This window comes from Musa acuminata, chromosome BXJ1-10 (assembly GCF_036884655.1).
Source record: "Musa acuminata AAA Group cultivar baxijiao chromosome BXJ1-10, Cavendish_Baxijiao_AAA, whole genome shotgun sequence".
NCBI lineage: Eukaryota > Viridiplantae > Streptophyta > Magnoliopsida > Zingiberales > Musaceae > Musa > Musa acuminata.
In genome coordinates, this window is record NC_088336.1 from 24,269,259 (window position 1) to 24,284,247 (window position 14,989).

Here is a 14,989-nt window from a genome sequence, read left to right on the forward strand (position 1 = left end):
ATTATCTCATTCCAAAGGCATTGAAAATTATATTAAAAATAATTGATTAAACAATCAAAGAATTGTTAATATCTCAATAACATATGATCCATACCTTATTAATACGAGGATGCCAACTCAACATTATGACACTTTAACTCCTAATATATTAATAATGAGCAAACTCATGATTCTCGCATACGGTGTATATGCTACGTATAACTCAGTCTTCGATTCTCTTAATCATAATTCAATTTCGTATAATTTTCTTCAATATTAGATTGGTATACTATTAGAAGAACACAGACATCATCTTAGATCATCTCATATTCTCGTTTAATTCAAGCTAATCATTTTAAAGACTTAGCGCATACCGAATCATAAGAATCTTTTGCTAACTTAAGTATCGAAGAAGATTTGCATCTCGCTTTCTATTATTTTGAACTTCCTATAAAATCAAGCTCTATTAGTTGGTGTTCTTATAGGCTTCGTGAATACATGAGGCAGTCTTTTTTGGGATCACAACGGCCACATCTTGAAGGATCATCACATCTCATTTGTTATTTGTAACATTTTCATCTCTCTCCAATTGCAAGTGGTGTATATTACATATTAAAATGTCAAGAATCACGCTTGGTGATGGGTGCTATTTCCAATTTATCCAATTAAAATAGGAGAATATTATTTTATTTAATGATATCAATCTCTCACTCTTTCTCTCTCTCCGAAAATATTATTCAGTGGTGTATATTACATGTCATGATAACATATCAATGAATAATTGTTCAACGAAGCTACATGGAAAAAATCTTGTAGATGTTGATGTCCCAAAGGCTTCTTAAGCATACATACTCTCATAAAAAGAACTGAATATGTGATCTTCTGCATCTTGATTAGACTATGAGTTTGATCCTCTATATTCTATTTCTAATTAGTATATATATATATATATATATATATATATATATATATATATATATATATATATATGTTGTTTTTAAACATTACCAAAAGAGTGGAAAAAGCTACAGACAATGGATTCCATTAGAAATCAAATGTAGATGATTATTTTGACATTAAATGTCCTTTTAACATATATAAGATCAACATCCTGCATCTCATACTAAGACTTCTCTTGGGATAAGCCAAGAGTCTATAGTATGTGCTGTTCGCCGCTTAACACAATCAAGAGCTTGATGATGATGAGGTCGATTTCCCGATGGTGAAGCAGAGTTTACCTTCTCGACGGAAGCCCCATACGTCGACCTCATCACCCGCCTTCAGGGCACTCCATAGGTTGAAGACCTTCAGCTCCTTGCCCTTGATGACAGTGTCTCCGTTGCAGTCACAACGCGTGAGCTCCAAGTAGCAGCGGAACCTGCACTTGGGGAACACCGTAACCGGCAGCCCCCCGTGCTCCCTCCCTTCCACGGGTTTGCCCATCTGCGCAACTCTGTCGTTGGGCCTGCTCCTCTTTCTGTCGTCCTCCAAGAGGCTTGCAGCGCCCCTTTCGGATTCCGATAGCATGGGAATGAGATTCGCCTTGACGGAGTCCTCAGGAAGGTGGAAGCAATTCTGGTCTGAGACGAGGTCGGAGTTCCCGATGGTCTTGGTCGCGATGAAGCGGACATCGGTGCCGCCCTCCACCCTTGTCAAGTTGCTCACCCACTCGGGCATGGCATGAAGGCGAACGTCGTCGTCGCCGGCGCTCTTGTGTTTATTGGATGAGTCTCTCTCCATGATCTTGAACCACCTCGAGCATCCACCTTTGTCAAAACAAACAGAAAAGGTGTCATAACAAACAAAGAGAAAGAGTAGTACAGAAGATAGTGAGATTCAGTGAAGAAGAGATTAGGATGTCTGCAATTCCGAAGCCAATGCGCGGATTCTGAATCTTAATAAAGACTAAGTAGTGTTTCCTACTCCGCGTCAAAATCTACTATTAAAAATGAGAATCTGAATGAAAATTATAAGTCTTGTAAATGAGTAGATATTACCTTTTTTGATATAAAATTCTTGATTGATGATGGTTTTCAGTTTGCCCAACAATGCTTGATAACTGTTTATAAGTAAGTATATATTATCATTGAATCTAAATTGGGTCGTAAAGTAGATGATATCTATGTTATCTTCTATGATTGAACTTTATAATCACTAGCGGATATAACAATGATTGTGTTGTTGTATGATACATGACAAGCGATAAGACTATATAGATCAACTTGAAGCGTTAGTAGTTTTCCCTAGTATCATCATTTTGTTTGCATGAAATAGTTCTAGATATATCTCTTGTTATACTTTATTGGATCATGAATACGAGGTAAAAATATCAAATCCTTTATTTTTAAAAAACTATTTTAGAAAGATTATCATTATCTCTGTAGAATAAATCACTATACTTGGTGGATTAGTAAATATATTTTTATCTCTGGACTATATAAGCATAAAAATAAATAAAAATGCTTATGTTATAGAAAAACTTTAATGCATGAATCGAAATCAAATAACAATGAATAAGATCAGGATTGTATACCTTTTGATGTTATTCAAAAAATCTTTATTGGATCTAAAAATGCACCGTTATCATCGAATTTGATTTACAATGTGAGCTAGAATCACCTTCTCTTTCTTCCTATTTTTCACAGGATAATTATAAGCAATGAAATAGGGACCCAGAGAGATTGAGAATAGATTTATAATCTAAATTTCTGATGATTCATCATTAGGAGGTCCTATCATTTTATAGGCGAGAGTCTAACATGATAATTAATATGATAATTAAGAGAGCTCTTACCATTAAGGCAATCATGTCATAATTAGACTTTCCTTTTATTTGACGATAACCATAATCAAAATTTAATTAGATTTATAATACATCTTACCTAATTTAAATAGGGTCACACAATCTAATATTCTCTCATTTTACCCACTAATTGATAAGATATATAAAAATTAAAATCAAAATAAATAAAATAAAATTTATTTAAAAATAATTTTACCTAATTAAATTTTAAAAATTTTAAAAAGTATTTTATACATAATTATGAATTTTAAAATAAGTCAATAAGTCTAATAAGTATAATAATACTATATTAAATATTCTTTCACTTTGTCTTGACGGAGTCATTGGGAAGGTGGAAGCAATTTTACTAAGAGACGAGGTTGGAGTTCTCGATGGCCTTAGTTGTGATGAAGCGAACATCGGTGTCGCCCTTCGCCATCGTCAAGTTGCTCACCCACTCTAGCATGGTATGAAAGCATACGTTAAGGCTTGAATTAGTTTGATCATGATTAAGGTAAGGAAGTTTATGTTTTAAATATTATGTATGTGAAGGATAATGAGCTACTTAAGCATAGATATAGGAATGAAAAATTAAATGAAGATACAAATCAAAGAGGAGTATTATACTAAATATGAAGATACAAATCAAAGATGAGTATTATACTAAATATTAAGATATATAAGTGAGATTGAAAGATAAGTTTATACAAAAAAATAGTTTTTTTTTGCCAAACTAAATTAAATTCAAATGAAATTGCTATAGTATTAGAATTATATTAGGAAAAGAAAAAAAAATTAAATAAGGTCTAACGATATTGAATCCTAGACCTTAGCAATCTAATAACCCACAACTTTTTCTCTCATTCTCCGGTTATTCTCTTGGCTTTTCTTATGAAGGCTAAGAAACCCCAACTCTAAGGAAGACCGAGATAAGAAAAACTCAATTCTTCTATTTTTATACTTAGGGTTTCTATTTTATATATTATGGGCTAATTTTTTCAATTACTTTTGAGTATCATAGACTTCAAATTAATATTTAATTTTTGAATATATTTTTTTAAATTCTTCACATGTAAAACAAAACTGCATTTATTCTGCTTATACTCCCAATTATTATAAACCAATAATTAAATATGTCAAGTTCTTAATTAAGACATCTCATAACCTTATACTCCCAATTTGATAGGTGTATCGCTCTCTAGCATATTGATAATTAAGGAACATAGTCTTTCATTCTAATATTTATTTTTTAGTTTAATCATGTAAAAATAAGTTTAATTTACTGCATAATAGTGATCATATAAATCATCATATACCTAATATATTTTCGAAAGTATATTTCGAATGATATGATTGTCATGAGCTAAATGTGAGTGTTTGTATTTTGTAAGCATAAAAATATATGAATTATGATAAAAATATCTTGTATGCATGCATATATGATAATGTATGGTGTAAGAGTACGTATGTCTTCTATAATATACGAATATATTATGACGTACGATGCACATATATGCTATGATATATGGTGTAAGAATATATGTATATATTATAACGTATAGTATGATAGTACATATATAAATTATGACGTGTAGAGAGTGCATACATATATTATAACTTATGATGTGGGTGTGCACATATGTTAATGTTATTATGACATGCATCGTTGAGAGTTTACCTATATATTATAACATACGATATAGAAATATATATGTATATATTATGATATACGATGTAAGATTATACATATATATTATGATAATAGCAGAAAGTACGAGACTACAGGAACAAGCCTAGCAGAAATATATATATATGTTATGATTAATAAATTAGCCTTTTTTTTCCTTACAAGTATGATAACTTTATGCTATATAGAGTGGGACCTCGTGGTCCTAGCTGCTCAGCCCCTTTCTCTTCCATAAATTTGCATCTGCAGTCTGCCATCCCAGCAATTCTTAAGAGCCCCAATCTACATCATTACAGGACTACAGGAACAAGCACTTGCTGGAATCATGTCATGCAAGGGCAGTTCAGGAATGACAATAACTTATCCTAAGAATAACAAAAAGGAATAATAACAATAACTTACCCTCAGAATTCTTTATAGCAACATAAAACTTAAGAAGCTTACCACAATATATCTTTGCAGGTTTGAGTCAGACCCAACATACTGATCTACTTGAGAAAATGAGGAGCATTTTGGGAATCAACATGCAGAAGCATAAAATAACACATGAAGAAGTTTGTCTACTATTCTGCATTAGAGGGCTAAGAACAGACTACACAATATTAAAGTTATATAGTATATCAGAATCACATGTAATAAAGCATATACTCACAATTTTAAGAGAATAAAAATAATAGGGAAGCCTAAAATAAGTTTCCTTTCTTCCCCTCCTAGAGAAAGAAAGGAATAGGAAGGAAGAAGTAGACCTTGTGATCGATGGAGAGGGGCACGGCCACTCCGCCACGTGAGAGCACAGCCCTGGAGTCACCGCAGTTGGCCACTATTATCCACTTCTCCGCCACCACCGCCACCACCGCTGTCGACCCCACCATCCCCTGTCGCAGCTGCCTTGTCTCCCCCATCACCTCCGCATCCACCCGCGCGAACCCCGCTACCAACGCCCGCCTCCACATGTCCACCCCCTCCCCCTCCCCCGCTGCCCTCCGCCGCCCCACCTCTTCTGCGACCGCCACGTGCAGCCTGTCTCGGCACGCCTGCGCTACTGTTGCTCCTCCGTGCCCATCGTACACCGCGAAGTATCCGTACCCGCCCGCCGCGAACCCCGTCACCTCGACCACTGCGTCCTCCATGTTCCTCCGCCTTCCCACTAGGGATACAGATCCGTGCGACGGGCAGTGCGCGTCCCGCACGCGCCTCGACGGCACGGGCTCGGCGAGGAGGATCACGAAGCCGTCAGCCGCGCCCTCTGCCTCAGTCTCCCCGCCGCCGTCGTCCTCGGAGGGCTGGCGGACGGGGGGGGCCGCAGGGGAGATGCTGCAGGCGGAACCAGAGCTCTCGCCCTCTTCGCGGATGCGCTTATGGGGGTTAAGGTTCTGGGGGCGGGAGCGGCGGTCCCGGCAGCGGCGGTGGTGGTTGCTTGTGTTGGTGTTGCTGGTCCCCTCCATTTTGGAAACTTATGTGACGTGGCCCTTCCGACTCAGGCTGTGTCCGCGGCTGCGACGTTTGCTGTGCTGCGGCGCACACCATGCCGTTTTATATTGATACGAGAGACGCCGGCCGTTACGCTCGGGGAGTTTGATGTGCCGAGCGTAGGCCGAAGCTGTCTGACGCGTTTATATTATAATGTAACACCTGGAAAGCGCAGGGCCAGGAGCCACGCCGGGCCGTCGGATAGCCCGGGATCCACCGGATGCCATCCGCGTGTGCTGGGCCTGCAGTGGGCCGCCAGAACCCGAGCTCCGCAATATAAATCGCTAGACAGGAGGGCGTGGACGGTGGGGATCTAAAGAGCCGGACACGTTGCGCCGGTCTCCGGCCATCGGGGTCCCTTTTGAGGCTACTTCCTCGGGTCAGCGGGCCATGGGGGCGTTAGGCGCGGGTTGGGGGTAGGGAGGGTCGCCCGGAGGGCTTTGGCGCCGTTACACGCGTGGTGGTGGGGAACTGGGGCGGGCGGCGCGTGCACCAGTGCGTCCCGTGTCCTGTCGAGGCAAGAGACATGAACAAGGTTGTTTTGCTGCCGTTACGTACAGCGCGGCTTCTCATTCAAGTCAAGGGAAGCGTAGCCAGTAAAGAAGAGAAAGGAAGCGAGCCAGAGAGAGAGAGAGAGAGTTCAGGTGGCATTAACAACTCCGAGAGATCACTGGGAGCGTCGATGCTTTGGCTCAAAATCGCGGTTAAAGATCATCGAGAAAGACTCATCCAAGAAACGCGATGTCATGTACGACGACGTTCGCATTATCCCAGAGTGAGTAAAACACTTAGCGGAGGGCGGCAACGATGTCCTCTTCATCGACAATGACCGTCAAGATGCCCACCTCGTCGCTCAGAATCGCTTCCACATTCCCAAGGACTCCGGCGACCCTCATCCCCGTGCTATCGGAATCGGAGAAGCCGCTGCAAGTTTCTCGGACGACTAAAGAGCCGGCCCTACGACAGAATCGAGGAGCTGGGCCGGAGGTGAGGCAGAGGAAGGAGAAGACAGTAGGGAGAGAGCACGGGCGGCTGCCGGTCATTGTGTTCATCTTCCGCTGTTACTTTTAGCTCACGCGTTGCGACGGCAACAACGGATACACCATTGCTGAAGGTGCTAGTGGAGTTTCCTGAAGGCGGGTGATGAGATCGAGATGGGCTGGAGATAACCTCTGCTTTGCCATCATCAGTCATCAGGGGAGATATATATATATATATATATAGTTTTATATCATCGGAGACTTCACTGAAAATAGTCATTAGGCATAAATATCTCTACGTATATAAAAATAGTCAGTACGATGTTAGAGTAATATCGATACGTCTCCAATTGAGTAAATTGAAACAAAATAGAGAGAAGTTGGAGTGTCTGTGAGACTGATCAGAACTATCGTACATAAAATAAAAAGGTTGAGCGGTGATGGAAGGTATTTAAGAATCAATGTTTTTGAGTCTCGGTAAAACCAATCAAAGTTATCATATAGGGAGATTAAATATTACCACAATCCAATAGTTGAATTTAACTGTCTTCAATCTCTAAGCAGAGTAACATTATATCTTATTATTTCAGTCACTTTTGCATACGGTTTCTATTAAAATATTATCATTCATGGTATCGCAATTAGAGGAAGACAAAACTTTGTGTTTATAGAGGGTTCTAATACCAAATATTGCTAAGAGGTACAGGCTCAACAATCCTTGATTCGAACCCTTCACTTGTCATAGTTTCGAGTAATACTATCCACAAGGTGAGTGTAAGGGCTTTGCCAGGCAGGAGGTACTCCACAGCGGAAATTCGAGGAAGAGACTGGATGATCAGGCCTACGCAGGTCTCAATCCCCATGCAACCTGCTGAGCTCAGAAGTCGGAACCTGATCGATGGGAGAATCTCGATCAGCTTTGTGGCTCGAAGGTCAAAAGATCAATATTCCTTTTGTTATCCCAAAAGATCATCAGACCAACTCGTAAGCATTAGCAGTCAAGATCTCCAATCAGATGTGTTATGTTAGACCACCAAAAAGAATGGAAAAAGCTATAGACATGGATTGTGTTAAAAGTCAACTGTAAAATCATCAACTTGGACATGCACTTCTTGGCAAATCTGAATCTGAATCTGACAATTAAATGTATATTAACATATCCAGAATCAACAATCTAGAATTTCCACTACATCCCTTTAGAACAAAAAAAGACACAAAGAAGATTCTCATACTGAAACCTAAAAGGCTCATTTATGGCTTGTGGAAAAGCCAAAATTTGCTAAGAGTTTAAGTATATTGGGTGATGCCGACTTGCCGATGGCGAAGCAGAGTTTATCTTCGCGACGGAAACCCCAAATCTCGACCTCGTCGCCCTTCTCCAAGGAACTCCACGCACTGAATACTTGCATCTCCGTACCCTTGATGACGGTCCATCCGCTTATGTCATTACGCGTGAGCTCCAAATTCTCGCAGCGGAAGCCGCACCTGGTGAAGACCGTAACCTGCAGGCCCGGCTCCTTGACAACTCCGACGTCGTCAGAGAGCCTTGCAGCGGCTTTTTCGAATTCGGTAAGCATGGGCATGAGCTTCGCACCGACCAAACGCTTGGGGGGGTGGAGGCGTTTATTCAGGACGTCGAAGTCGAATTTCTCGATTAACTTGGTTCCGATGAAGCGAGCATCGGTGCCGCCTTGCTTCGTCACCAAGGTGATCACCCACTCTGGCATGACAAGTATGTCGTCGAAATCGTCGTCGATGGTCTTGCGTTTACTCGATGAGCCTTTCTCCATGATTTTGTATCCCCTTTCTTGCGAGCAATGGTGAAAATGATGCTTTCATGTTGAGATCCATCGGTATATATAAGGGAGTGTATTTACAGAGAGAGTGAGGTGATGTACGAAAACTCCAAACCTACTTCGATTTTTAATGCTTACACACAACTCAAATAGGTTTCCATTTCGTAAGTGTCAAGAAATAGCTATTTTCAGAAGGGAAATCGCTATATATATATATATATATATATTGTTGATAAGTATTTGTTGATGGTAAGAGATAATGTCACTATGAGAGAGAACAAGGATTCTTGATATAGATGTAGAAAATACTTCCCAAGTAAAGAAACATGTAAACACTCATTTATCTACAAGTCTTAATATGGGAGAACGTGAGAGATACTTGAATTTCTTTGTAGTAGATGTGAAAATGATGAGGAAAAAAAAGTGAGAATTTCATTAGGATTTATATCAGATTAATTGAATTTATACTAGAGTTGAGATTAACTTAATGAAATATATAATTTTATCTTATATAATGAAAATTTTGATTTTACCATGGCTATAGACAAGAAATATTAAACCATGTAATTTGGTGTCAGTTTTTTTATTTCTTTCTTAAGTATTTATACTTATGGTTTCTTTCTTTGTTTTAAGGTCTTTTCCTAAGTATCTTTATATAGAAAACATTTTTATATACATACATATATACCCATGCCATGATCATACATAGAGATACATATAGGTCTTTTCCTTAATAAAGTCTTCATATATATCCATAGAGATATATATGTTTATCTACAAAAGAAACTCGACGAGGACATGGTGGCAAAAATAAAGGAAATTGATGGAACGATGAGAGTCATGGTTAGAATCGAATGGTCTCTTTTCCGAATTTATAGAAGAATAGAAAATTTGTCATTGTAAAAGGTTTAAAGCAAAGATGCATTATGGGAGGTGAGTGAGGTCCCTTCTTGCTCTTTGATATCAGATTCCTTTTATAATCCTCTCATTTTTCTCTTTTTTTAGTTTCAATATTTACAGTGATGGATAATTAGCCAAACTTTTCTTAAAATAAATTTTGAATCAATAAATAATAAATGCATCCAATTTAATGAAATATAATTTACTATAAACTAACTTGATATGTTCGACGCCCAATTGGTTAGTGTGTTATTATACACTATTTAATAGATTTTTGATTAAAATTTAATATTATATACACTTTAATATCATTAAAAAATATTTTATTAAAAAACATAAATGGTTAGATTGTACAATGTTCACTATCTCTACTTCATGACTTTTTTATAAACAAATCTGTACTGCTCTTCGTATAATATGTACTTCTCTTCGATGACTGATCTTCACATAATCCGATCAATGACGGGACGAAGATAAGGTTGACTTCTTAAATGCAAAGCAAAAGTTACCTCCGCAACAAAGCCCCATATCTTGACCTCATTACTCACATTCAGGAAACTTCACTTAGTGAACACCTTCAGCTCTTCGCCCTCGATGATGGTGTATCCATTGTCATCCCAATTCATGAGCTCCAAGTAGTAAAATAACATGCATCTAGTGAATATAATGATCGGCAACCCCTCATGCTCTCTCCCCATTGTCTTTGCCTTCCTCTGTCTTGTCTCTGATTCACTTAGCTCCTCAACTCTTTCGTTAGGCCTATTCTTCGTTTTGGGCATTCTTTTCTAAGTTCGATAGCATGGGGATGATGTTCGAATTGCCGGAGTCCTTGGGAAGGTAGAAGTGATTCTGTTAGGTGGCAAGGTTAGATTGTAAAATTCTATTCTTAGTTTCACTCGTAACTTAACTAAAGTACCATACAACATTTCAATTTTCATTATTGTTATCGATAGAAGTGTAGCGGAAAATAGATAATCTTAAAATTAGAACATGTTAACTTACGAAACAAAATTTAACCAAAATTTTACATATAGTATTTTTTATACATATATTATTATAATATTTAACCAAAGAAAAATATAAACATAATATATCAAAAATTTATATACATAAAATGCCCAAAGGTCATCGTCGATATCTATGTTGGCATGGGCTTGCACATGCTTACTTCTCTACCCAATCACTTGGATGAGGTATGAGTATCCTTACCTGTAAAATGGGGTCCATGTGAGTAATGATTCAATAAGCATAAGCCTTTATAGTTTTATTTAAGTGAACATATATCATATCATGTATACAATACTTTAAAACTATCGACATAAGATATTTAACAATAAACACTTCATCTCATGATTTCTTTAGTAAACATAACCCTATAATATAATATATTCAAAAATAAAGAGAAAAAAAATTCTATGTTGAAATAATTCAAAATGCTTATACCCACATCTAGAAAATAATATAAATTTATGGACTTCTAGTCCCTATATATATATATATATTCACACTCCTATACCGCATGTTGTAATATATCTGTATACTTCTACACCGCACGTTATAGAAAACACATATACTCTTACATCGCACATCATCATATTTACAGCATATAATATATTTTTATCGTAATATATATATATATATATATATATTTATAAAAAATATATATTTATATTTAGCTCTTACCTAGCTCATGACAATCATACCATTTGAAACATGGTTTCTAAAATATATTATGAATATGATAATTTATATGATCACTATTTTATAGTGAATTAAACTTACACTTATCTGAATTAAAAAAATGAAGATGCAAATGAAAGATCATATTCTTTAATGATCGAGTGTGTGAAGAGCAATATACCTATCAAATTAGGAGCACATGGTCATGAGATATCTTAATTAAGAACCATATCTCTTGAATTATTAATTTATAATAATTTATTAAAAAGTTTGATAAAATTTCTTTAAAATACTATACTTAACCTAAAAAATTATCTATATTCCACAATCAATTTTTAATAATTCACTCTATAATCAAATAAACTAGTTAGTATTAATCAAACCATCATATAATTTTATAAAAAAAAAAATTACTTCACTATTCTAGTTGACCAAATGATATTGAATTATCATAAAATTTTAGAAAAAACTAGAAGACATACAAAACTAAATATATACTAATTTTAACCTAAAATAGAATCATTTGGAGGCTAAATTACCCTCTTAATTTACTACTAACACTTATTTTGATATATGGAAACTAGGTTGGAATCATCTAAACTTATAAATCTTATATCTTGGCACACAAATATGATATTCACTCAATTTCAAATCTCATAGAACCTTAAGGAAACTTTTAAAATATATAAAAAGGATAGAACCTGATTATTGTTGGGAAACTTAGGGTAGTATCTTATGCACAGTGGAAAAATAAAAAAAATCAAAATTTTAGATATCCAATAAGATATGGGCTTCAGCGGATGTATTATATCTGAACCTCTACTCGTCGCAACACTTACCATCTGTGTGTGACCCTCTAGGCCCAATATCGAGCTGGCTGTGAGTCATATCTATTAGAACTCCTTTTGGGTCAGCGAATTATTATCTCTTATAATAATTCACTCGACTTATCAACTACAGACGTACTAGGCTAGTACGCTACGGTCCCTAGACGATATAAGGGAATCCGCTCTAATCGGATTCTCCCAAAACTCTTTTTCTCTCAATCCAAATGACCATGACCATGGATTTGCTTAAGCAAGAACACATAGAATATTCCTCTCATGATACCGAGAGTGGATGATCCTCTATCGACACTCAATTGTCCTAATAAGGTTGGTTGTCACTCTCAATGACTGATTATGCTAGATTTGGAACTTCCAGACTTATAAGTCTAGTATCAAAAAGAGGAATACTTACACAGGATATCCTTGATGTCTCAAGTCTAAGGACCAGATACACCATTAGGATAATGAAATCGTTATATGATAATGTGGTATCATTAACCATCCAGCATTTCGTGAGCGGATCGATCAATGAACTCATTTTCCAATAAGCACCTGCACTATATCCTTAGTGTCCTCACATAGCAACTATGAGACTAGCCACCTCTATCATATGGACGAGTATATAACACACTAGTCTATTTGGTTATCTCGATGTCCCTCTCAAGTAACTTATAACCAAGATTATTTAGGATTTATGATTAAAAGCAAATCGGTTTCATTATTGTGATCTCATCACGATCTGATTCTCATTGCATTGCATAGATCCATAGATATCACCAAACATGCAACAGGCAACATAAAGTGAAAAAAATATATTAAATAAATAATAAGCAAAAAGAGTGTGTATCGTGTCACATGTGTCATCACTTACGTAATTGGCTTGCAGGATACCTATGACTATAAATCATATCTCTAAGGGGATCAATTCAGTTTAAATAGATACTATTCTTAGAAAATAGAAGATTCTACGTACCTCTAATTAGGATAGTAATAATACTATGCACTAATCTTAGATTAAAATTATACCAGAGGTCTTAAGATTACAAGAGATTTATGTAAAACATAGCAAAAAAATCAAAGATAAATTCGAGGTCCAGTCAAAAGCAACTAAAAAGATTAGTCTAAAATCTATAAAACCCAAATTGTAGGTATAGTGCATATCTCAATCTTCCTTAGTGTTAGGATTTCCTTATTTTTATGAGAAAAAGAAGAGACATGGTCATGAGTTATTATGTTGGTAAAAATGATGAGGTTAAATAAGGTAGATGTGCTTAAAAGATTATATTGGGGTCTAAGGTTCAATCCCATTAGACCTTATCTTAAGTTTTTTTTATTAATATAATTATAAGGTTTCAATAACTTTAATTGAGTCTAATTTGGTTTGACAAAGATATATTTTTTATCTAAACTCATAATACAATCTCACTTATGCATCTCAGCATGTTTTAGTATAACAATCATTTTGATTTATATTTTAAATTTTTTTTTTACTTCATTCATGCTTAAGTAACTTATTATCCTCAATATATATGATGTTTGAAACTTAAACTTTCATAGTTTAATCACATTCAAAGTCATTCAAGCACTAAGATTCACTTGTTGCATAGAAGAATCATAATTTTGTTATTGTAAAATATGTTTAAAGTAAACATCGATGTTTTAGAACATTGAGAATAATATTTTTGAAAAACATATATTCAACATTAAAAATCAAGAATATGAGCATATCATTTATCATATTTATAAAACATAAACATCATAAATCATATCACTAAAAATATATACATCTTATTTATATGAACTTCTTAACGATCTTGATCATAATAAAGCGAACATCGGTACCCTCCTCTGCCCTCGCCAAGTTGCTCACCCACATAGGTATGGGATGAATGTGGACATCATCGTCCACGGCATGCTTGGGTTTCTTTGTTGAGCCTTTCTCCATGATCTTGAATCGATTTCAACTTCCATCTTTGTAGGAACAACTAAGAAAAGAAGGCAGTGAGAGCAAGGTGAAGTATGAAAATATGAAACTCGTATGGATTCTGAATCCTAACACAGAATTAAGTAGTGTTTCCTATTCTGTGTCAAGAATTGCTTATTCTCGGAAGCATAGATTCTTGTGAAAATTGAAAGTTACGGTGTTCTCATTCTCTCTCTCTCTCTCTCTCTCTCTCTCTCTCTCTCTCTCTCTATCTCGGAAAATATTATTCAGTGGTGTATATTACATGTCATAAGAACATATCAATGAATAATTGTTCAACGAAGCTACATGGAAAAAATCTTGTAGATGTTGATGTCCCAAAAGATTCTTAAGCATACATACTCTCAGAAAAAGAATTGAATATGTGACCTTCTGCATCTTGATTGAACTATCAGTTTGATCCTCTATATTCTATTTCTAATTCGTATATATATATATATATATATATATATATATATATATATATATATATATATATATATATATATATATATATATATATATATCAAATGTAGATGATTATTTTGACATTAAATGTCCTTTTAACATATATAAGATCAACATCCTGCATCTCATACTAAGACTTCTCTTGGGATAAGCCAAGAGTCTATATAGTATGTGCTGTTCTCCGCTTAACACAATCAAGAGCTTGATGATGACGAGGTCGACTTCCCGATGGTGAAGCAGAGGTTACCTTCTCGACGGAAGCCCCATACGTCGACCTCATCACCCGCCTTCAGGGCACTCCATAGGTTGAAGACCTTCAGCTCCTTACCCTTGATGACAGTGTCTCCGTTGCAGTCACAACGCGTGAGCTCCAAGTAGCAGCGGAACCTACACTTGGGGAACACCGTAACCGGCAGCCCCCCGTGATCCCTCCCTACCACGGGTTTGCCCATCTGCG

At 36.4% G+C, this 14,989-nt stretch overlaps 2 protein-coding genes across 2 annotated transcripts; both read right to left on the bottom strand.

Moving 5' to 3' along the window:
* Window positions 1-5,158: 5,158 nt before the first annotated feature.
* On the bottom strand, window positions 5,159-5,893 carry LOC135594782 (probable protein phosphatase 2C 8). Its single transcript, XM_065085291.1, has one exon. The coding sequence runs from the start codon at window positions 5,891-5,893 to the stop codon at window positions 5,159-5,161; it is 735 nt and encodes a 244-aa protein (XP_064941363.1).
* Window positions 5,894-8,145: 2,252 nt separating this feature from the next.
* Window positions 8,146-8,688, bottom strand: LOC135594783 (B3 domain-containing protein At1g05920-like). The gene has a single exon (XM_065085292.1). It carries the CDS (start codon window positions 8,686-8,688, stop codon window positions 8,146-8,148), a length of 543 nt encoding a protein of 180 aa, XP_064941364.1.
* Between the last annotated feature and the right edge of the window lie 6,301 nt (window positions 8,689-14,989).